We start from the raw sequence: 21547 nt of genomic DNA on the forward strand, positions 1-21547 counted from the left end.
CCCTGACCTGTGCAATTCCTAATACTGTAAGTATTTCAGGCTACTCTGTTTCTGTCCTTTTCTTACACTTTTACAGTGGAGATGGTGCAGGATTTACTTGTCATAGGTCATGTCTTGTATTTGATCCATGAAATGACTGCCACACATATGCACTCCCAAAACCATATATGAGGTATTCTGTTCTCATTGGAAGCCCCCAAAAATATTTGTTCATCTCATACCAAACGTACAACAAATCCTTGCTATAATCAAAACTAAAAAAATGTCAAAGTACAAGCAGCTGCCACTAGGATAGAAAAAAAAATTGCCTGCTTAGAGAAACAAATAAAGAGAACCTAAAAAGCCATCTAAAAGTGGGAGTATAGAAGAGTATGTCATGGAATGACACTCAAGGAAGTTTAAAGAGACCAAATCAGATGCTTCAAGGAATAAAATGATCACAGTCTTCTAATTAGACTGGCTTGCTATGATACTGAACAGGAGCAGAGCCTGAGTCCTGAACTCACACAACTGTGTTGTGTCCAGTGTCCAAAATTGCTCATTTGGTACATGCTCAGGTTTCACTGGACAAGATGGTAAAAATGTATAAAGATACTTCAAAAAAAACATCTGATCCTCAACTTTTAACCAGCATTTGACAGATCTAGAAAATACTTTCTTCTAGTGTTCTTTTCACACTATACACATTTGTAAACACCCTTCAAGGAAGCTTTTGTTTTCAAAGATATATTTGGATATTTCATAAGGCACTACAGAGATTAAAGCATTTGGAAAAAAAATGAAACAAAGAGAGCTCACTTGACATGGGCTATCCTCTAAGTACATGTCTGACTGCACACTAATAAGATAGTTTACTGCAAAGTTTGTTTGAACTAGAAAGAAAGGATATAAACCAGTTTTACACATAAGGGTTTGAAGCTTTTTTTTTAAAATACCCTGGGTGTTGTTTTCTTACAAAAGATCAAAATATTGAATGAATCTGTTACAGCTACAGTGGTCTGTGCTGTTGGAAATTTTTCTAATTATAGCCAGTTCTGGAAGCAAATTCTGATGAAGTTTTCCAACAGGAAAACAAGGTGCATAGACATCACAGGATTAAATGGAGACGTGGAGTAAAGGGAACTGTAGAGCAATCTCATGAAGACAGACAGGTATATGAATGAAGTGGTAGTGGTTTTAAGCAGAGTATTTCCCCTCTTTGACCTTCCAAAAGGGAAAGAAAACATAAAAAACCCCAACCACAGTAAATCCTGTGAATCTTGAGGCAACCAGAACTTAATATTATTCAAGTAAATGGACAAGTCTGACAATCAGATAAGGGATGGAACTATGTCCTTTCACTTACACCTCCTTTAGGCACAATGAGGGGGGAAATAATCTGTCTGAATCCCATTTTACTGCTTCCTATCATCCTTTAATTTCTTAATTTTACCCCTTTGAACAGCAGAAAGCACACCTCAAAATTGCTACAACAACCCCAAAAAAAAAAAAAAAAAAAAAAAATCAGGGCAGGCTTATTTGGGAGAGGTGGCTTTCCTTCACTTCTCTGTGAGCCTAGTAACCAATTGACCTACATACTGTAAAAGTGGCAGCATTGCTGTTTCACTCTCCTACTTCCAGCTGCTTCAATTCCCATCCTTTGCACACTAAGGATGAAACAGAAGCCTGAACTTTATACTTCACTGTTTTTGTTGGCCTGAATGTACTTTTTTACAGTATTTAAAAATCTTTATATGTTTTTATAAAATCCCTTCAACGTATTTTTGAGGCTTAGAGTACTTGTGTGAAGTTACAGGATACTGAGTTGATGTAAAGATGTGATTCATTCCCTTTGTGCTCATGCTGCTTATGCAACACAGCACAAAACGATGTGTCTGGGAAAGACATTAAAGTGGAAATCAATCTGATTTTCTTTATAGGCAGAATCCACCCCTACCAATCCTTTTTACTCACTTGTACCACCAGATTGTAAGCTACACAGTGGATAGTAACACCAGAGCTTTGGTATGAGCCTTGTCAAAGGTTAATGCACGATCCCTCTAACACAATTGTCCAGTGAGGAAACCTGTAACAAGTATTTCTCAAAGAATTTTTCCCCCATTTTATTACACAAGCCCCATAAGATGACAGCTTCAGTTTTCAGAGCATCTCAGTAGAGACAAACTTAGAAAGGCTTATACATTGTCCATTTGTCAGCTGTAAAATTGCTGCATGTGCAAAATGCCTTGAATACATGCTGCAGCACCAATATTCCCAACTCATTTCCATCTATTCTGTCAGGGCAGGGGTTAGTACTGATGTGGGTTGGCTGGATTACTGACATTTTGTGAAACAGCAGGGGAGGTGGAAAGAACAAATAAAATGGGTGCAACAGATACAGGGTGCATATCAAAGAGAAGAGAGAACTAAAGATGACCATAGGGCATATCTACCTCAGGCTGAACTTTTTTCTGGAGAGAAGAATCAAAACAGGAACTTCCAGCCATTTAAAAGAATGAAGCTAAGGTTCTGTTGTAAAAAAATAGCACTTGAACATTTTCTAAAGAAACTTAAGTAGCATGGGCACAGGATCTGAAACTTGACAAGGGCTTCCTTGGAGCCAGAGAAGTCTGTTTGGCAGTTCAGATTTAAACCCACCCACATTTGGATAGCCAGGAAGGCCCTGAGAAATCATTTGTATAACCTCCTTGGCAATATGTCCCTCCAAATGTTCTGCCAGCACAGTGGTACCCCAGCAACTCCAGTGCTGCCAGGGGTCCAAGCTCCCCTTGAGAGCTCACAATGCTGGGATGTTACCTTGCAGACAACTGCAATAACAGTCTCCAAGGCATGGAAAAAGAGTCTCTAACTCTGGCAGACAGAGCATTGAAACTTGGACCACACTATCCTTTGTTAGGTTATCTAAGGGCTAAGCAAATTAGCCCTAAAGCCCCAGCAAGGATCAGAGGAACAATGATAGGTGGAGGAACCTTCTGTAATGTAATCACTGGAAAAACCTAATCAGAGAAAATTAGAGCACCCTGAGCCTGCTTCCTATGACAATCCAAGAGGAGGATGAGACCATTGTCCTTGGTGTGAAATGCACCAAGATGGGTCAACAGGGAAACTCTTTGATCAAAAACCTTTGCAAATGAAAGGAAGTGATTGTGTACAGCAGCATAGGACTCTATGGGATGCATGAAAAAGCAGATTTTGAGGCTGTGTGAACCTTATGATGGGATTTTCAAAGAGGATAGCGGGAATTGTCTAAAGATTGTTTAGTGGAAGGAGCAAAGATGGGAAAAGGGAGCAATCAAGGTGGATTGAAAAGATGTAAGCGAGGAAGGAACATGAGAGAATAGAGGAAGAAGGGTCAGTTGTGTGTAAAGTGTCTGGCCAGTAGTCTGACTAACTGAGCTATGTGCTTGAGGACCTCTCCATTCTTATTAAATCTGGTTTCTGACTGCCTTTTGTGTGGGTGTGCTCTCTGCTCTGCACATGAGGACAGAAAGTGTGAGGAAAGGGCTGTGCCCAGCAGCTGTAGTGAGCTGCAGTCCTCAGGGGCTTGTGGACTCTGGTGCCATCAGCTGGAGCAGGACAGAAGCCCTGGGGACTGTTCCTGCATAGACTGAGGGCCTGGGGCCAGCAGCAGCAGCAGTGACCCGTGTACTGTGTGTACCATATTGTACTGGCAGACTCCAATCTGATCATTGGAGAGAAGGAACAGGACTGGGTCACCTGTGCTCTTTGTGTTCACCTGAGAGCTGGCTGTGCAGGGAAGGGCAGGTAAGGACAGCGCCTCCTCTCTGTATTGACCTGGCTGGGCTGGGCAGATGTGTGGGATGTGCTACCTGTCACATCCTTCTCAGACAGACAGTGAATGCTTCAGGAAGCCACAACCTGGTGCAATACCTGTGACTGTGGGACAGCAACTCCATCTCCTGTTATCTGACCAACAGGACAAATACTGTCATTGTGACATCTTTGGAGAAGTCTCCCAAATTAATCAGTGAGTGTTCCATCTGCATATATACCTTTATGTTAAACCTTTATGTTTAACGTACATATCTTTATGTTAAAATATGATACATAAAAGTATCAGATCAGTGTCATTCAATGCACTAAGTAACAATCATTACCAGGGAGTATCCTGCTCCCTGATTAGACAAGCCACAGATTGCTTGCTCTCTCCAGCTTTAAACCAAGGCATGTTCCTTTCCAAGTATTTTGGATAACTTTGTTTCAATGTTCTCAATGTTCTTCTTGTTTAAATCCAACTCTGATGCAGAATACACTCATTAAAATTAAAAAAAAAGAAAGAAAAGAAATCTTACCTCCAAGCCGTAGAGATATTTGAAACTGGTTTTTTGATTGGCTGCCTTTTCCACAGCTTGAGCTAATTTTACTGCTCCTTTACCACCAGCCGACCAGTGATTGCAGGGTACAGCATCAAATGCTCCAGACTCCTTTGCAATCTTACACACCAGATCAATCTCAGCTGGAGAGTCAGTTCTGCCAACCAAACAGTCCCATCTCATTATTTTGTTTAATTCGTTCTCTGTTACAACCTTACAAACTTACCCTTATTTTACCATTAGCAGTGGTAAAGTAGATGTATATATAGAAATTGTGCCATATACATAATGTTTTTATGTCCAGCATATGTATTTACATGCTTCAAGAAAATTTTGTAATTGTTATAGTTAATTAACATGGAAGATTATCAGCTCTGTACTTCTTTTTGTTGGTTTTAGAACATTACGAACAAGCTAAAAACTTAAATATCTTTATATTCATGATGAAAAAATGAAATTTTTTAATAGCTTCTTTGTTCATGCCAAATTGAATAATTTAAAAACCAAGAAAAGTGAGGAATTTGAACAAGAGTAATGAAAGAACAGACTTACTTGAAGACGTTCAGAGCAACCACAACAGGAACTCCAAAGAGCTGAGTAATTTGAATCTGTTTCTGTAGATTACAGCAGCCATCAGCTACCAGCTGGAGGTTCTGTGCAATTAAATAAAAATTAATGGAAATGGTAAGATACATGAAGTCTTCTCCAGCCAAAGAAATGTCCATAAATTTAAGTGAACATAAACAATGTTGATCATGACAGTTGCAGGCAAGTGAAATTCTTCCAGACAAAAGTGTTCTGGCACTTATTAATTCTCATTCCAATTAATAAGCATCAGATATATTTAAGTAACTAAGCAGTGTCCAAAGTTTGTACATGAACCCATTGCTCTCTTCTGAGATACAGGAAGATGGTGCAGCTGATGAGTTGTTGCTTGTCATGATTGTGAAAGGGATGTTGGTCTGCTGTTTGCAAAGTTTATAAACAGACTGCAGTAGTGGGGTGGGGTTAGACATACAGATGTGTCAGGTGCAGAGTTCGTATATACACATACATAGACTACCCCAAGCACATTACTGGATTTCCTTGTTTACTCTTTTACCTCACACTTTGTAGGCCTTGGCTTAATTGTAACAAAACACATATCCTTAGCTTCACACAAGCAGAAGATCAGAATTTGTCTGGAGTGAAGTGACAAAGAAAACAAACCAGCAGAATTCACTCTTTGTTTGAAGAGTCACATCCCACCCCGTATGTGAAGCATAAACATATTAAACTTTCTTTTAATGAACAGGTAATGCTATCATTAATTTCAGGGAGTGTCCTTGACCCCTACACCATGCTGCTCTTGTGCTTCTATAAATGCCTGTACATTGATCAGTCTGAAAACTTAGTGGCCCTGGAAAAACTATTGAAAAAAGGTTATTTTTCAGTTATTTCAGTTTGTTATTACAATCCATCACAGAGTCACACACACCATACATCTAAGAGGGGTAAGACAAAGGGGCTGAGGGAGGATGAGGTGGTTTTAGTTGTTGGCATGCCCATGTTCACTGAATGTCAGCTTTAGAGCATGCTATTGTCAAACTTGAGGCTGCACACTCAGCCAGAGCTAGGAGAAGTTCTGATTCTCTGCACACCATATTATTTTGTTCCTTTAAACAAAACCCTCTTTAAAGTTTTATAACAGTTCCTCTTACCTCTTCTGTGTATTCTTTCTTCAAGGGGGCACCAGCAGTTACCTGGGATCAGGTAATAATAAACAAGCAAAGTCATCACAGGTTGATACTTGTCATAACCCTAAAGGGTCTGAAGTGCAATTTTGCTGGCTTTCTGTACTGCCAGTTAACCCAAATCAGTGCACACAGCATCACAGCCTGACTGCAGCTTGTGTTTTATTCCCAGTTGCACCAGCACACAAAGAATAGCAACACCTCCTATTGTATTTGGGTAGCAGGACACAGGTAGTGCCTCAGCAATTAGCTGCAAAAGACTACTAGGAGAGGCAGCTGGATCTCATTCTACATGCTGTTAGAGCACACCAGCAGTGCAAAGACAATAGGCAGCAATTTGCAACAGCTGAAGAAATAACAGCAACACAGAAGAACATCATTTTATGTTCTTTAATTACTGCCCATGGCAAGGAACTGTATGCAAGTATGCAAGTAATTGGTTGGAAAGCACAAAGGTAGACATGCAAAGTGCATCACAGGGGTACTGGGATACTGTGCTGAGTCTCCAAGGAGCACATAACTTCAGTCCCAGGCACCAGACTTACTTTTGTCTCTAGCATTAGTCCTTTTTATAGTTAACCTCCCAGTAAAATTATCTGGCACTCTACATGCCTCACTGATGAATGCATCACATTTGTAAACAAATGAAACCTTTAAACTTCTAAGGACACAAGTGAGACAGAAATAGAAACAGTTATTAAGACATATTTAAGTCCTATTTTTGCTAGATTGAGTGATAACACATGTGAAAATATACCTCCTTTGATAGGGATGGAGAAATATAATTCAAAATAAAGAAGACATCCATGAGAAGTGTACTAAAATGATAGAAAATTGTATCATTACATCAGCCTGAAAGACTGAAAAAGGGTAGCTCAGCTTTAACTCTTAGAGAAGATTAACTGTAAGGGAAACCATGCCTTCTAAAATTTTGTGGCTGTGAAAACAGCTCTGGTATTTTCCCCCAGTGTGACTGTTTCCCTGGCAGCATCACTCTCCAGCATGCTGCTGGGCAGATGAAAGTGCTCCTAGGAGTTAAGTGTCTCTCTGCTTGGCTAGCACAGTCTGATCTGACCGCACATTCGGGGAGCATTTCTACAATCAGTAATCTGTAAAATCTCTTTGTGGCTTAAGACAGCAAAAAATGATACAGTGGTGACTCTTGGTACACCCAGAAAACACTTGCAAAATTTCATCAGTTACCTCAGCATCCCCGAGGGAATTAATCTGAGCAAAATAAAAGGACATAAGGAGTACCCATTACTGGAGTGAAAGAAATGTCAAAACCTTGACTAACAATGTTCTCTACTTCCACTCACAAACTACAACTTGAACTTGTCTCATTCCTCCTTGGCTGTCAAATTTCCCAGCCTGTGAGGACTTCAGTGCACTTACAAATGCTGTTTCAAAAGGCAGGGAAAAGAATATCTATCTCTTATAGCTTTTTTTTTAAAATGCAACAACTTTCTCTTCCTCTGCAAGATATAGTACTTCTTCAGAGCTCTTTTGTCCCTCATCTTTCATTTGTGGCTTAATTTTAGAGACAGCATTAACTTTAGTGATAACATCTATACTATGAGGTATCTCAGAAGGGTTATCTAAATACTGCCCCATAGACTACCCCAAGTATTTCTTAAATCAAGGTATTTTACTTATTTCAAATATTAGCAACAATTTGATTTTTCCAAGAAAGGTGCAAAAACTTACATTTGGCCCACCTCCATGCATCTTCAAAGCCCTCACTGTAGCAACAAGCACAACCACACTGGGAACCAAGCCAGATGCTCTGCATTTGATGTTGAAGAATTTCTCCATCCCAATGTCAGCACCAAAGCCAGCTTCAGTTACTGTTAAACATTAAAAAAACAAAACAAAACCACACATTAAACATGCTTTTGGTTAAACACTGGAGGATATTTCTACTTCAGCATACGGTGCACTTAAAAATACACACCAGTACTCAGTTTTGAATGAACTTTTAAATAGAGGTCTATTTACATTACTGAGTCTGATTAAAAACCAATTCTCAACTCAGAAATAAGTTCTCTTATTCTTATATGGACAATATGCCATCAAAGGCAGTTCCATGGGTGGGGGGGGAACCAAGCAATCTAAATTAGTTTGAATCAAAGTACTTAAAAAATACACGGTCCTCTAAAATCACTGTTTTGGTGCAATTATGTGTAAAATGATTGCAAATTCTCAGATATAAGACTTTCCTATATTATTCCTCCTCCTTTGATTTCACTAAAGATGTGCTTTCATCACCATTAATGGACCTAAATTCTCCTAGGTTTGCAGATCTTCTGGTGATCTCTTGCTTTTGTGGAGAGGATGTTTAGTTATAAACACAAACCAGCAGTTACTGCCACATCTCAGTGTTAAATATGCTGTTAAATAACTAATTTAATAATGGGATTTTGCACCAAAGAAGTCAGACATGAATGTAACATGACTCAAGAGAAAAATCTGTGCAGAATTAGGATACACCTGGCAAAGCACGTTTAGTGGACGTACAAATAAAGAGAAGATAATCTGTATTAAAGGATACCAGTCTCTTCAGACTGAATTTGTTCTGATTTGTCAAACAGAAGTTATTTTGATGGCTTCTTTTAAAATCTAAGTAATTTCTTTATATTAGACAAAGACAATCACAGAGCAAAAAAAAAAAAAAAAAAGGGATCAGATCTCCTGTTGGCTGAAAATTTACTGATGCAACGATTTCCCACCAGAACACAATTAAGAGCTGGGCTCAGTGCACACCTCTCAAAGATGTGAAGGGACTTTCAGGCAGACAAGTCAGGGCAGGAAAACAACTTGCTCCAGAGGCTTCTGGACCTGACTCCATGCAGGGCTGGTAATATGTTCTCATAGCCCAAATCAACTTGCAAGAACTTGTAAATTCCCTTCTCTTTCCCTCTTGCCAGAAGTTTTGTTTCTCATACTCAGGAGGGAAAGGGACCACAAATGGTGAACATTTCAAAATTGGCAACCTTCAGCAGGGTCAAGGAGGAGGACATACAGATCTGCTCTGTTGCTGTGGCAGAAAGCATCTCACTGTTGGCAGCTGATGTACTTTAGGATGTCCCAGCATTTGTGCTAACCCCACTGGTTCTGTTCCACCTCTTCTTCATTTTGCACAGGCTGAAACAATTGCCTCAATTGCCTGGATCTGCTCTAGGGAGGAAATGGCTGCTGGGGCTGGGAGAGGAAGCAAGTAGTAGCAAACAAGGGGGAGGGCCTGCTGGGGGGAGCAGGGATCTCTTGAAATAGTAACATGGCAAATGTCATGATTAACGTTCTCCTCCATCACTGTAATAACTATATCATCTTTTTCTAAATAGCCCTGAGAAAAACAGACACACCAAACAAAAAAAAAAAAGATGTTTACACAAACGCAGTAATTCATAGGAGCAAAGCTAATGCCAGGATAAGTCACATTAAAAGCAGAGCCAGGGATCACATTTCTGCTTTCCAGTAACCCTCATTCTTCTTCTCCAGTCTCTTATGTGGCATAGGGTGATTAATGGGAACCCTGAATTAGGAATATATAACCATGATCAATCTTTAATATAAACAACAGATAAACTACCAAGTGCTTGAGAGGGTGGGAAAATAATTTGTCTCTTACAGAGATTGCCAGCACATATACATAGCAGTCTCCTAACATTTCCAAACAAAGTTTCCAGGGAGTTAATCCATTTCATGCCAAGCCTTTTCAAGGGTCAGCTTCCCTCTGAGAAAGGGGGGATTGCAAGTCTGCCTTTCAGTGGGAGAAAAGCAGAGATGTCAGCCTTCCACAGCAACTGCTCACACAGCAAGCCACCCTTCGGGCAGTCCAGGCAGCCAGGGCTGTGCATATTCCATATGCTTTGCAATCTTCCCTTTGATACGGAGGATAAAATTCACTTTTGCCTAAAGAACCCAAATACTATGTCAGAGTTCACCAGAGTGGGTGCTACAACACGGAGACTGGGATTTTCTCATTGGAAGTGGAGGAAAAGGAGACAGACGTCAGTGCTTTCTCCAGAGTGCGGAAGGAAACAGGATGTAGTAGAAAAGCTGCCTGGATGAAAGTTGCAACTTCATTTTATTTCCTCCAAGGAATATTAAGAAGATAGAATAACATGCCAAGCTATTATATTTTAAAATCTTTGTGCTGAAACACTTAATAGAATTACTTTCAGATTGTTTCCTGCTTTCAAATGAAAGCGTCAATGAAAAACACAGACTACGAATGGGAAGTTTCAAACTACTCTACACTTAATGATCATGAGATAAACCAGCTAATCACTTTAAATGTAGCAACAGAAATTGAAAGTAGTACGTGGTGAGCTAATCACTTTACATGTAACAACAGAAAATTAAAGTACAACGCAGGTCCATTTATTTTGACAATAATATCTCATACATAGTTTGTCAATAGAAGAGAATTACAGGTGAACTCATAAATTTTGGGCAACAAACATCTACTTTAGTAGCTGTGGCCTGCTGTACTTCAGCTGAAGAAAAGTTTGTGACACAAGCACCTCTACCTGCCTCTATATTTTTGCCCAGTTTCAGCTCCCCCCCCCCACCCCCAGATGCCTCTTTATCCCATGCCCTGCCAAGCAACCATTTCCCAGCTCCATGAAGCACAGCTACCAGGGCTGCTGCCCTGAACGCAGGTAGGGGGTTTGTAATAGGTACCAGCATGGTGTTAATTGCTTGCTTTGATTTCCAGGCCACAAACACAGTTCCAATGCAGTTTTAATGAAAGTAAAGAGGTAAATGATTTGCCTTCAGCAAGCTCACAGAAAACACACACAATAATTTGCGCTTCCAGGCTGAGAACACAACTCCATGGCAAACATATACTAGATCAGTGTTATTATAGTCCCAGGCCTTGTTTTGCCTTTTGAATCCCCTCTTTGCACTGACAAGACTCAATGATGAGCTGGACAAGTGCTATAATATTATCTTCTGAGTACAATCTTCAGTCAGTACAGTTCTCTGGACTCTCACTGTGTGGTCATATAAAGTGCAAAACCTAAAGTGCAAACCTGTTGTTTGATTTTGTACTTCAGTTTTAGAGCCTAAGCATCATAAAGAATATTGGAATGAGGATTAAAAATTAAAATTTCATGTATCAGCAGTGCTGTTAGGAACATAGGAACTGAGTTTGTGGCCTGGAAATCAAAGCAAATCAAAGTATCAGCACTACCATTGCATTACTGTTAAGAGTGGGCTATAGGTCAAACCTAGCAATTAATTTACATATATATCAGAAATAAACTGCATCAAAATGGTCAAATAAGATCAAATAATTTGTTCTCATAAAATATCCACATGAGTGTGACCAAAAGCAGCTCATTCTAACACATCTGGGTAACTGTGGGATCTTAGGTCAAAAGCCAGTAGGCAAAACAGAACACACAATTGCTACAGGTCTTTCTAGAGATAATTTATGTGACATCTACTTCACCCACTCCTGCTATCAAAATCATCAATAAACCATAGTTTTCTCTCAGAGCAAGAACCCAAAATATCAAAATAAGGTAAGGGGAAAATGGGGAAGAAGAAGCCCATAGAGGTGAAATTGGGCAATAGAGAGAAGTCTGTTGGGTGGTGCAAAGTCAAAACAAACTCTTTTCACTGGAGTCTTTAATTCTACTTCAGGGTTCAGGCAAATGAACAAATCACTCTCATGGTTTTGTTTCTTGTTTATAATTATCATAACCTCCTTTATGTAATTACTGTCTTATCAAGGACATCTGGGAATCACCTACATGTGACATTAGCTTAAATAGACAGTGTCGTGTGTTAAGCAGCTAATCAGATTTCACCATCATTCTTAATACAAAATCTAATTTTTCTCCATCTAAAAATACATCTATCTTGCTAAAGCTGCACAAAGTGGTTCCACATTACTCTTACATTGATATAGTGCTTAAAAACCTTACAGAAAGTGATGTTTAGAATATTTTTCAAAAAGCTATTTCACCCACAATTGAACTTGATGCGAATTGAGGGTAATTTCTAATGAAAGTATCTTTTCCCTAGTCAGCCCTTTGTATCAACAAATCAATGTCAAAATAAAGCATTTGTACTATAAAGGGCCAAGTCAGATGCACACACATGAGGCGAAGCTTGAGGACGAGTTGTGAGCCTGGATTCCTGAACAATGTAAAAGGAAATGGAAACTCTGAGCTGCAAGTTGCCATTTACTCCCCGCATGTAAACATATCTGTTCTAGTGCAGCTGTCTGCTGGTAACCTCAGGAAAGGAAGAGCTCAAAGTCACAGAAGCACATGAACTGTGAACCTGGAGCAGGAGATATGCTAGCTATAAAGTACTGATATGTTCTTTTAAAAGTGAAAAATACCAAGGTGCGCTATCGCCAAAATAAACCGGGATGATCAGTGATTTCTCTAACAGGATATCATATTTTTGTTAGTATAGCTAGGGATGAATAACCAGATGTTTGCCCATTCTGACTCTAGCAATTATTTGATGTGAACTTCCATTATTATGACTGATTTTGGAATGCAACAAATACTTTCTTCTCCCCCTCCCCACCGCCCTCAACAGAGGGAGTTTTCCTGTTCATTTTTCTTTCCATGCATTCTCAGATGTCATGGAACACAGGAACTCACTGCTACCACTACTGAACACAAAGTCCAGCAGAAAACTACACATGAATATGTTAAGCCTGAACATTTTTCCATGCTATGAAGAAAATATTTTGCACCGGTTGTTAAAATTTTATGTTGTTGTTGTTGTGAAGTCTAGAAGAAAAGGTAATAGGAAAAATATTTGCCCCTGAGTTTAACAGACCATAAGCTAATTGGATGTAATCTGTACTTTCCATCTTTTGCTAAAGAAAGATGCCAGGGCAGTATTTGCCCTGCTGACATCAGGGCACTGGAGGTTTCTGTTGACACCCAATCCATGCTTTTGACTGAACTAGCAGATATGGCAATTCATTCTGCCTTCCTTCAAGGGAGACTTATTATCTCCTTTGGCTGAGCCTCAGGCCTCGGCTAACAGTCACTGCCTGCTGGCAGCAAGGGCTGCATAGGAAACTTGGCTCCCAGGAACACACTTAATTTAAGTGCTGGTTCCCTTGGGACTCCATAACAAGCTATTTCAATCTTTTCCTCAGAAACATTTATTTTCCATAAGAAAGTAATTTTACCATTGAAATGCAGGGCAGCTTTAAATGAGAAACTAAAGGTTACCTCATAACCTCTCACAGTTACTTACTTTTAATATCAATTGCTGTTAACTTTCCAAGAGCATCCCATACATTAAACAAAAGAATATTCACAATGATTCATACAGATCATTCCCAGACTAAAGACAAAAAAAGAAGTACAGAAAATTCATTTATTTACTCCAAGCCAGACAGGTGAAGAAAACTTTTAAATCTCAATCCTCTGACAATTAAGGATACAATTCCTTTTTGTGGGTGTTAAAGGCCTGTTTATGTATGTATGCTGCAGATGTTGGACTCTAAATTCAGGGTGGGAATCAAACTGAAAACTCCAGGAGCTGGCAGGAGTAGCACTGTGTGACAGAAAGCATGCTCTGAACATCTCCACAGCTCTGCTTGCTTCCCTGTCTTGAAAATATGCAGAAGTGCAACTGCAGTGATTCCTGCCTCCAAACCACCAATTTAGGGCATGGTTTTACACCGTGGCTGAACCAAATGAGCACCCTGACTTGCTGAAAGGGTAATTCTTGTCCATTCTTAAGTCTTCTACCTTTCCCTCCTGCTCTGTCCCCGGTGCCCAGATTTTTTTGGCATCCATTTAATTGGAAGGTAAACTGTTGCAATTTGCTGAACAGAAAGCAAAAACATACAAAAACACACAGACAAAAAAAGTTGCCAGTTTTTCCACTGGGCTATATTTGAATTAGTTGAAGTAAGACCAGACAAATATCTGAACATGTTCAAACAAGCAATAGAAGCAAGGGAAGGACGGAAGATACATTTCAGCAGCGGAAAACTTAATTCTTCCCTAGCCACCTTGTCAAACCATATTCTGATACTTCAAATGTAAAATTTGACATTTTCTTGCAACTCACTATAGTAATGAGCTCATTATTTAAATTTATTACTAGAGATTAAAAACAGAAGATGTCTTACAAGTCACAAATTATTCATTCTAATAGAAACTAAGTGAGCTGAATGTGGCTTCATGGCTACACATTTCTTTGAATGGCTCTGCTAAGCCTGCTGGGTTTTACAGTCACTTTCTCTTAACTTCTGTGTCCTATACTCATGTAAAGATCTCTTAGGCTAAGTGTCATGAACTGCAATGCATAGCTGAATACACTAACCAAATATACACAGTTCTCCCCCCCCCCCCCCCTTTTGTAACTTCCTTCTCTTACAACATTAACCAGAAAAATTCAAACAAAAGAACTGTGAATTTTAGGTTGCATCCTTTCATCATTCATAGCATGTTTTCTTTGAGGTAATGGAGTAACATTTGCTCATAAGACAGATGACCACGTTTGGAGCACAATTAATGGCACAGGAATAAGGCAATTACATTACATACTTTAAAGATCACCATGGTCTTTGGCAAAAGAATTATTAGTCTTCTGGTAATTACAAAATTAAAACCTCACCACCTCTCTATTTAGAATTGTGTGGAAGGAATAATTAACAGCAGCACTGATGGCTCTTCATTTAAGACCATTCTTTTACAATTCTGCAAGGAGTACATTAACTTACGGTACACACAGTGTTTCCCTAAGGGCTTAAAATAATTTCATCACACTTAAACCATGTTACTCAATGCATATCTCACTACCAGACTTTCATTTACTTCCACTTTTAAAAGATCCAGTTGGCTGAAGCACCTTTGATCAGAGTGAAACTGCTTTCTCTTGAGCTCTCAGGTTTTGGGTCCTTCTACAGTCCCCTTAAAAAAGCTACTGAAAATGGACTTCCAACATGCTTTGAGAATTCGTGTTACAAGCATCTGGAAAACACTAACTTCAAGGGGCAGGCAGAGAGCCTGAAAATTTCCTCCCTGGAAAAGTTCTAAGCATTTCATCAAACGGTCATGAAGCAAAATATGCTTTAGCACCAATACTGTATTGTTTTGTGAGAAAGAAAAGAAAGGGATGCAAAGAACCCTCTTCTTGAGACAAACCACCATTTCAGCACATGCTCTGGAAGAAGACATTCTGAAGGGCAGCAGAAACACAACCGGGCAATGAGTGATGATACAGGTCGTGATGAGGAACACAGAATTTTTCCAGCCAGACAAGCTACCATCAGAACCTATCACAACTCCAAGACAAAATCCATTTAGGCAGCATCTCCCACCACATGCTGGGCTGCGGGTGCCCAGGAAATCCCTCTGCCGACCGCCCGCGCCGCTCCTGGCCCCCGTCACAGAACAAAAGCATCTCTGCGCGGACAGCACAGGAGCGGCGGCGGCCGAGGCTGCGGCCAATGCCACACAACAAAGGGCCGCCGAGTCACGATGATCAATGCTGCTGTCACTGGCGCAGTCACCCGAGGCACGGCAGGCACGGGGTCATCCATCACCGCCCTGTGAGCCCACCCCGCAGCGCACGCAGCCATCCGCCCCGGGCAGAACCCCTGGCTCTGCACCGAGGCACACACTCGGAGAAGCATTCTCCAGTCTGCCCTTCTACAATCCGAGAGCACTTGCTTACTGTGATAATGATTTTGCCCATGACTTAGGCACTGTCTTTTCTGTGTACCCGTGTAGTGCATCCCTCTCCCGGAAGGACAAACAGGTTCTGGTTTTATTTCATCCCACTTAAGTCTTTGCTAGGAGACAGAATGCCTTCCTCGCATGATTGGCCTGGGAGAGGACACCAACAACACTCTTGACAGCACAACTACATCTTTTAGAAATTCATGGGAAAGGGCATCTCCTGTTATGTATCCCCAGGAAGAAGAGTATTATTCCCCTGCATGAGCATTTTGTCTTGATGTAAAAATGGCCTAGTGAAACATCTGATGCAGAGGCTGTAAATTACTCTACAAGACCACCCCAAGAGCTTTGCTAGAGAGTTCTTTGAAAGTGGAAATTATTCTACAAAGAGTGCAATATGTGTGTATTAAGCACATACAAGCTTTAAGATATCAATAAACAGAAAGATGTTCAATGGAGACAGAGAACACCAGGTACTGTTCGTAGTATTTTAGGAGACAAGAAATGCCTAGTGGTGAGAACATCCAGCATAAGCCACAGGAGAGCAGAGGAAGGTAAAAGAAGAAAAAGAAGCAGGCAGGTAAAGCCCATGGTGCTGCACAGACTTCATGCAATAGCCACATACATGAAGAAATGCAACAGAAGCAACTTCAGAAATCATGGAAGCTTTTCATGGAAGCTCTCCAGTACTTTTTGCAGGTAGGCGTTAGTTTGGTTGTAATCACCTGCATTTTTAAAATATAATATTCAAAACTGGTATTTGAACCTCTACTCAAAGTGTAAGATTGATGATCTGGGTCAAACTTATTAATATATATTTGCTGTTTTCCCTATAATTTTTGGATAAGGAAAAAAACCTCAACTGGGTCAAACTGCAGTGGAAAATAATTGTGTCTGTTAAATAATATGATGTCATGTGTAATTTATCTTACAGAAAGAATTACAAGCTGAGGAGAGAAACAGTACTAAGGTCACACACCAACAAATCCCATCTTCCTACATGGAATTCCCAATTTAAAAAAATGCAGTCAAAATCAAAATCAAACCAAACCATAATTCTGCTGGTTTACATGACAAATCCTTGCAACTGCTCATGGCTAAATCAATTCTTTAATGCCTATGGTGAATTTATCCACTTAACCACAATCCATGTAATCAGGGTAACAGAATTGCCATTGCAAACTACCTATTACCATTTCTGAAATATTTCTACATTATTAGTTGTGCCTCCTTACTACAGATTACAATTTTTTTTTTTTTCAATTCCTCTTCATAATTGCCCATCATCTTGTCATCTTAGCTACTCTATCTTCCTTTAGCCCTCCCCCACATTTTTGTGCTTTCTTGCTCCTGGTGCAGTGAAGAACCCCAAAACGTACACTGAATTCCTAATGGGCTTCTGGGCAGGCTGAACCTGCAAGCCTTGATTTATGAAGCTGTTACTCAGTCCCTTGGGAGCTCTGTTTGAGATGCTGTAGATGGAGGCAGCACAAAGATACCATGTCCTCATGCATGCAAAATATCTGTTTGTCCCTGAAGCTTCACTCCCACTCAGGGCTTGCAGCCAGTGCCAAGCTGAAAATATTTTAAAAGCATGTGCCTTACTCCTGCAGGTAGCAAAGTTGAAGAGCTTGAGACTGACAGCTTCAATAAAGCTGTCAGCATAGAAAGCCAACAATAAAGGGACCAAAAAATAGGACCACCATGTAAAAGACAGGTAGGCCACCCAAAATTTAAAAAAGGCTGTAACCTACATTTTCTCTTACTGTAGTAATCTGATCTGTTTCCTCAATCAAATCAAATTAATTAAACAGCAGCTTTATAAAACTGCAAAAATTAAATTACAAGGTCAGAGCATTAAACTGACCCTGAGATACCATTTTGGATATTAATCTTTTCTTTTAATGTATTATTTTATAGAACCAGACAGCAGCATTCGAACACTTTCAAATATTGTCAGCAGCCGACCTTCAAAAGCACCTTGCCTCTTTGCCAAAACACCACTCTTCCCATTAACAAATCATACTGGCCATACATAACCTAGCATTATTTGCAATCTCATTACCATGTTTAAAAACGGTTTAGAAACAAATTTACATCCCTAGACATGAATTCTTGAACTTTTCTTTAAAGTTAATCCAATTAGATGATAAAATCAGATATGTAAACAAACATACTTTCTGTTCTCAAAGAGAAATAACTATTTTTCAGTAATTATTTTCTGTTAAAATACCCAGCATACAATAAAACATATAGTTTGTTGCCTGAAAACTAGAAAATCCCAACAAAACAACAATTTAAAGTTAGTATATTTTCAGAGAAATCACAGTATTTTTCTTTTACATTGTATTACCATAGGGTACTTCATTTCTGAGGAAAAAACAAAACATCTGTAAATAAAAATATTTGGAGCCCTTAGCATCTGCACTTTTCTTCCAGGAACATCTAAAGACATAATCTTAAAATAATGTGGTTTGGGGAAAAGGTTAATTGGGCTCATAGAGAGGGCAGCACAGGATGAAAAGAAAACATATCAGAGTTCTGATCCTGAATAAGAAAACGTAGCTTTAAATAATGGTTTTTGAAACCCCTGTTAACAGAGCGAAACCCCTGTTAACAGAGCTCTCAGTGTGCCTGAGCTTATTGAACACTAGAGGAAAAGGGAAAATCAACTCTGTAAAATGCAAATTTGTACTAGACGCTATGAAAACTTTGCCTGCTATAATTCCTGTAATTAGAAATGGAAATACATATATTTATGTCCTTTTCACATTCCATGTTTGTATTGACTTCTCTGGAGCCTTGATGAATTAAGTCACCCTTCCAAAAGTAAATATATGAAATAAATAAACAAACATTGCAAATATTTCAATATGTGTACATTATTAACAACTTTAATTACAAAAGCTTTCAGAAAACAAAACACTTCTGCCTGCAGATTCAGAATGAGTCAGAAAATAAAAAGCAAACACTGGTTTCTCCAACATGATGTAGATGTCTGAAGAAAACTAATTCTTACACAAGTTGTGCATAAAAAGAACATTAGGTTTCAGGATCAAAAGGTCAGTAAACCAAACAAACAAAAGTCTAATAAAGAGCTAGCATTTTCAACTGATATTAAAAATAAACCATCCACTAAAATTAAAATTCAGCCTTTGAAATGGGACTTGAACTCTTTATGCATACTCTGCCCTGCTGACCCCTGCTAAAGGGTGTAAGTCAATATGAAATACTCACAAATGGAGAGAGGATGATGGATTTTCTGCCAAATAACCCTAAGCAAAAGTAACGCTGTTAGCTGGGGAGCCTGCTTTTATTTCCTTTGCCAAGTGATGAATTAAAAGAACTTCCTAGCATACATGATGTTTTACTGCTTGCAATTCTTTTAAACCCTGGTTCTTTTCTTCTTATAAATAAAAACAATACAACCAGTTGGCAACAAGAGAACAAAAGGAACTGCTTCTTATGTGTTGGGAGTTTTAAAACTAGGTAAGATTGCTAACTTGGGGAGGGAAGGAAAATGAACAGAAGTTGCAATGTCATCAGTTTCTACTCACTAGAATGGTATTTTATTTATCAGGAACTGGGCAGTGCCTCTACTTTCTGAATGAATGACAGATCCTTCCTATCTATTTTTACCTCTGGGTAACTATCCTGAGACTGAAAATAATGGATAGCCCTTAACAGTTGTACACTCCATTTAGTTTATGAATATCACTGCCAGAGGAAAGAGTTGTGTTAATCTCTAACATGTTGCAGAAGAGGTCAGCATACAGGACATTAAAATACCATGTCAGCTTGTAAGAAAATTCCTGATGCATGTTTAAGTACTGGCAGCTGCTATGGCTCTACAAAAGCCCTGTTACCTTAAAGTTCGTGTTACAGCAATGCTTGTCATCTCCCCTTTTGCTATGGCAAGACAGTTTTTGCCCCCAAGAAAGTTCATAAACTGAAAGAACACATCGAGAAGAATGGGATTACATGTGCAGCCACAGAGGCTGAAATTACTTGCTTAAGGCCAGAAAGCCAGTGAAGGATGGAGGTGGGAATAAGATGTATGGCTCCTGTCAGGCACTGCAGTGCCACAGCCTCGTGACAGACCAGGAGGTCTCCAGCAGAGACCGTGTGCTGCTGGTGGCAGGCGATGGACTCAGCAGCTTTGTCTCCTTGCCTTCCACTGGGCCAGAAAGAGGAGACAGGACAGGTTTCCTCATGGCATCAGCTGCTCAGGAGCCAGCCAGAAGGAACACTCACATGGCCCTTCCTGCCTCCCCACCATCATTGCAGCACCTTGCCCAGGTGTACAATCCCATCCCCATCTCACCGCATCTCCGTTCTGCTCCGAAAACCCATGTGAAGGGAAGAAAACATGGAATTCTCAAATAAGCTACACATGTCTGGTTCTCTGCTTGTCTGCAACTCAGCCAGCTCAGTGGTGGTGTGACACTTCATTCAGCATACAGCCAACACACATGTGCCCCTGCACAGCTCCTAGTCTGTGAGAAAACCATTTAATTCCTTTTCCAGTGAGGCACAGAGCAGCATCCATCCACCCAGAAACAATAAAAGCTCCATTGAAAATAACTGTGAGAAGGCCACGATATCTCTTAATTATTTTCTGTCATGTAGCCATTAAAATTTCTTTCTTCATACTGAAATCACCCATTAATTCAAAATTCTCTAAATGTACAAATTAAAATGCCTGGTCTCTCACATGACATCTGGCATGAGAACAGTGGTAACTCCTGGTCACTAGGAGGAAAAGCAGTCAAATAAACAGCTTTGCTATCCTGCAGGGTTAACTTCTTGAGTAGAAGATAATGTCATTATTAATTACATAAGCTCTAAAAGAGAGGAAAAGACAGAGTGAGCTGCTATGCTAGGGAACAAGTGTCAGAACCTGCAAAGGAAATGAAAACAAATTAAAATAAATCTTCAGCCCCACAAATTAAAACAGAGAAGCTAATGATGTGAGGATACTGTAATATATTAAAAATGGAATTAAAAAACCAAAATACACAAGAGCTGAATGCACTTCTCTTAATAAAGTGTGAATCAGAATTTTCAAAATCCTGGAAGAAGAAGAAAATACAAACCACAACGCTTGTATCAACATCTGAAATAAGTTTCTTTTCTTTTGGTGCCTTGTGCCTAAAAAGTATCAAAACCTATATTCAAATAATGGGGGAAAGTCTGAGTGACTACAGACATGATGGTTTTCTAACAGATTTTTAAAAAGAGAATAACTTAAAAAAAAATGAAATAAGTAAGAAATATAACCTTTGTCTACCAAAGGGAGGCCATGCCAGATTAAAAGCTTTCTTCTGTGATGAAAGTACAACAAAATCTCATCAATGATGAGGAACAAAAGAACCTGCTAGGTTTCAATAGAGGTTCTTTTGTTCCTCAATGATGAGGAACAAAAGAACCTCCTAGCAATACCTAGGAGTCTGTTAACCAGGCTAGAGGAACATTACTACATGATTAAGGGGAGAATAGGCAGCCACCACACAAGAACTGTGGGACAGGAGAGAGGACCAGCCCCAGGGCTCCCATTTAATATTTGTTAAACCATGTCCACAGAATGACTGAGGAACACGGATGGAGTTTATTGGCAACAGCAAAGCTTGAAAAGATATCACGGGGAAAAGGTTTCTGTGGATTTACAAAGAAGAGAAACAGAATAAAAACTACTTGCAGTAAAGAGTTACTGCCATTGGAGAAAAGTGACAAAAATCTGACCTATGAGCCATTGGAGAAAAGTAACAAAAATCTGACCTATGATTTGGGAACT

At 39.6% G+C, this 21547-nt stretch overlaps 1 protein-coding gene across 1 annotated transcript in view; it reads right to left on the reverse strand.

The window, feature by feature from the left end:
* Positions 1-21547, reverse strand: part of MTHFD1L (methylenetetrahydrofolate dehydrogenase (NADP+ dependent) 1 like) — a 146670-nt gene that overhangs the window by 58586 nt on the left and 66537 nt on the right. The window contains exons 21-24 of the mRNA XM_066546968.1: positions 7775-7914; positions 6035-6076; positions 4887-4987; positions 4314-4491 (exon numbers count right to left, since the gene is read on the reverse strand). Of these exons, the coding sequence (XP_066403065.1) occupies positions 4314-4491; positions 4887-4987; positions 6035-6076; positions 7775-7914 (461 nt within the window). The remainder of the gene's footprint in view (positions 1-4313; positions 4492-4886; positions 4988-6034; positions 6077-7774; positions 7915-21547) is intronic.

The sequence above is a fragment of the Molothrus aeneus genome, chromosome 3 (genome assembly GCF_037042795.1).
Source record: "Molothrus aeneus isolate 106 chromosome 3, BPBGC_Maene_1.0, whole genome shotgun sequence".
Classification (NCBI taxonomy): domain Eukaryota; kingdom Metazoa; phylum Chordata; class Aves; order Passeriformes; family Icteridae; genus Molothrus; species Molothrus aeneus.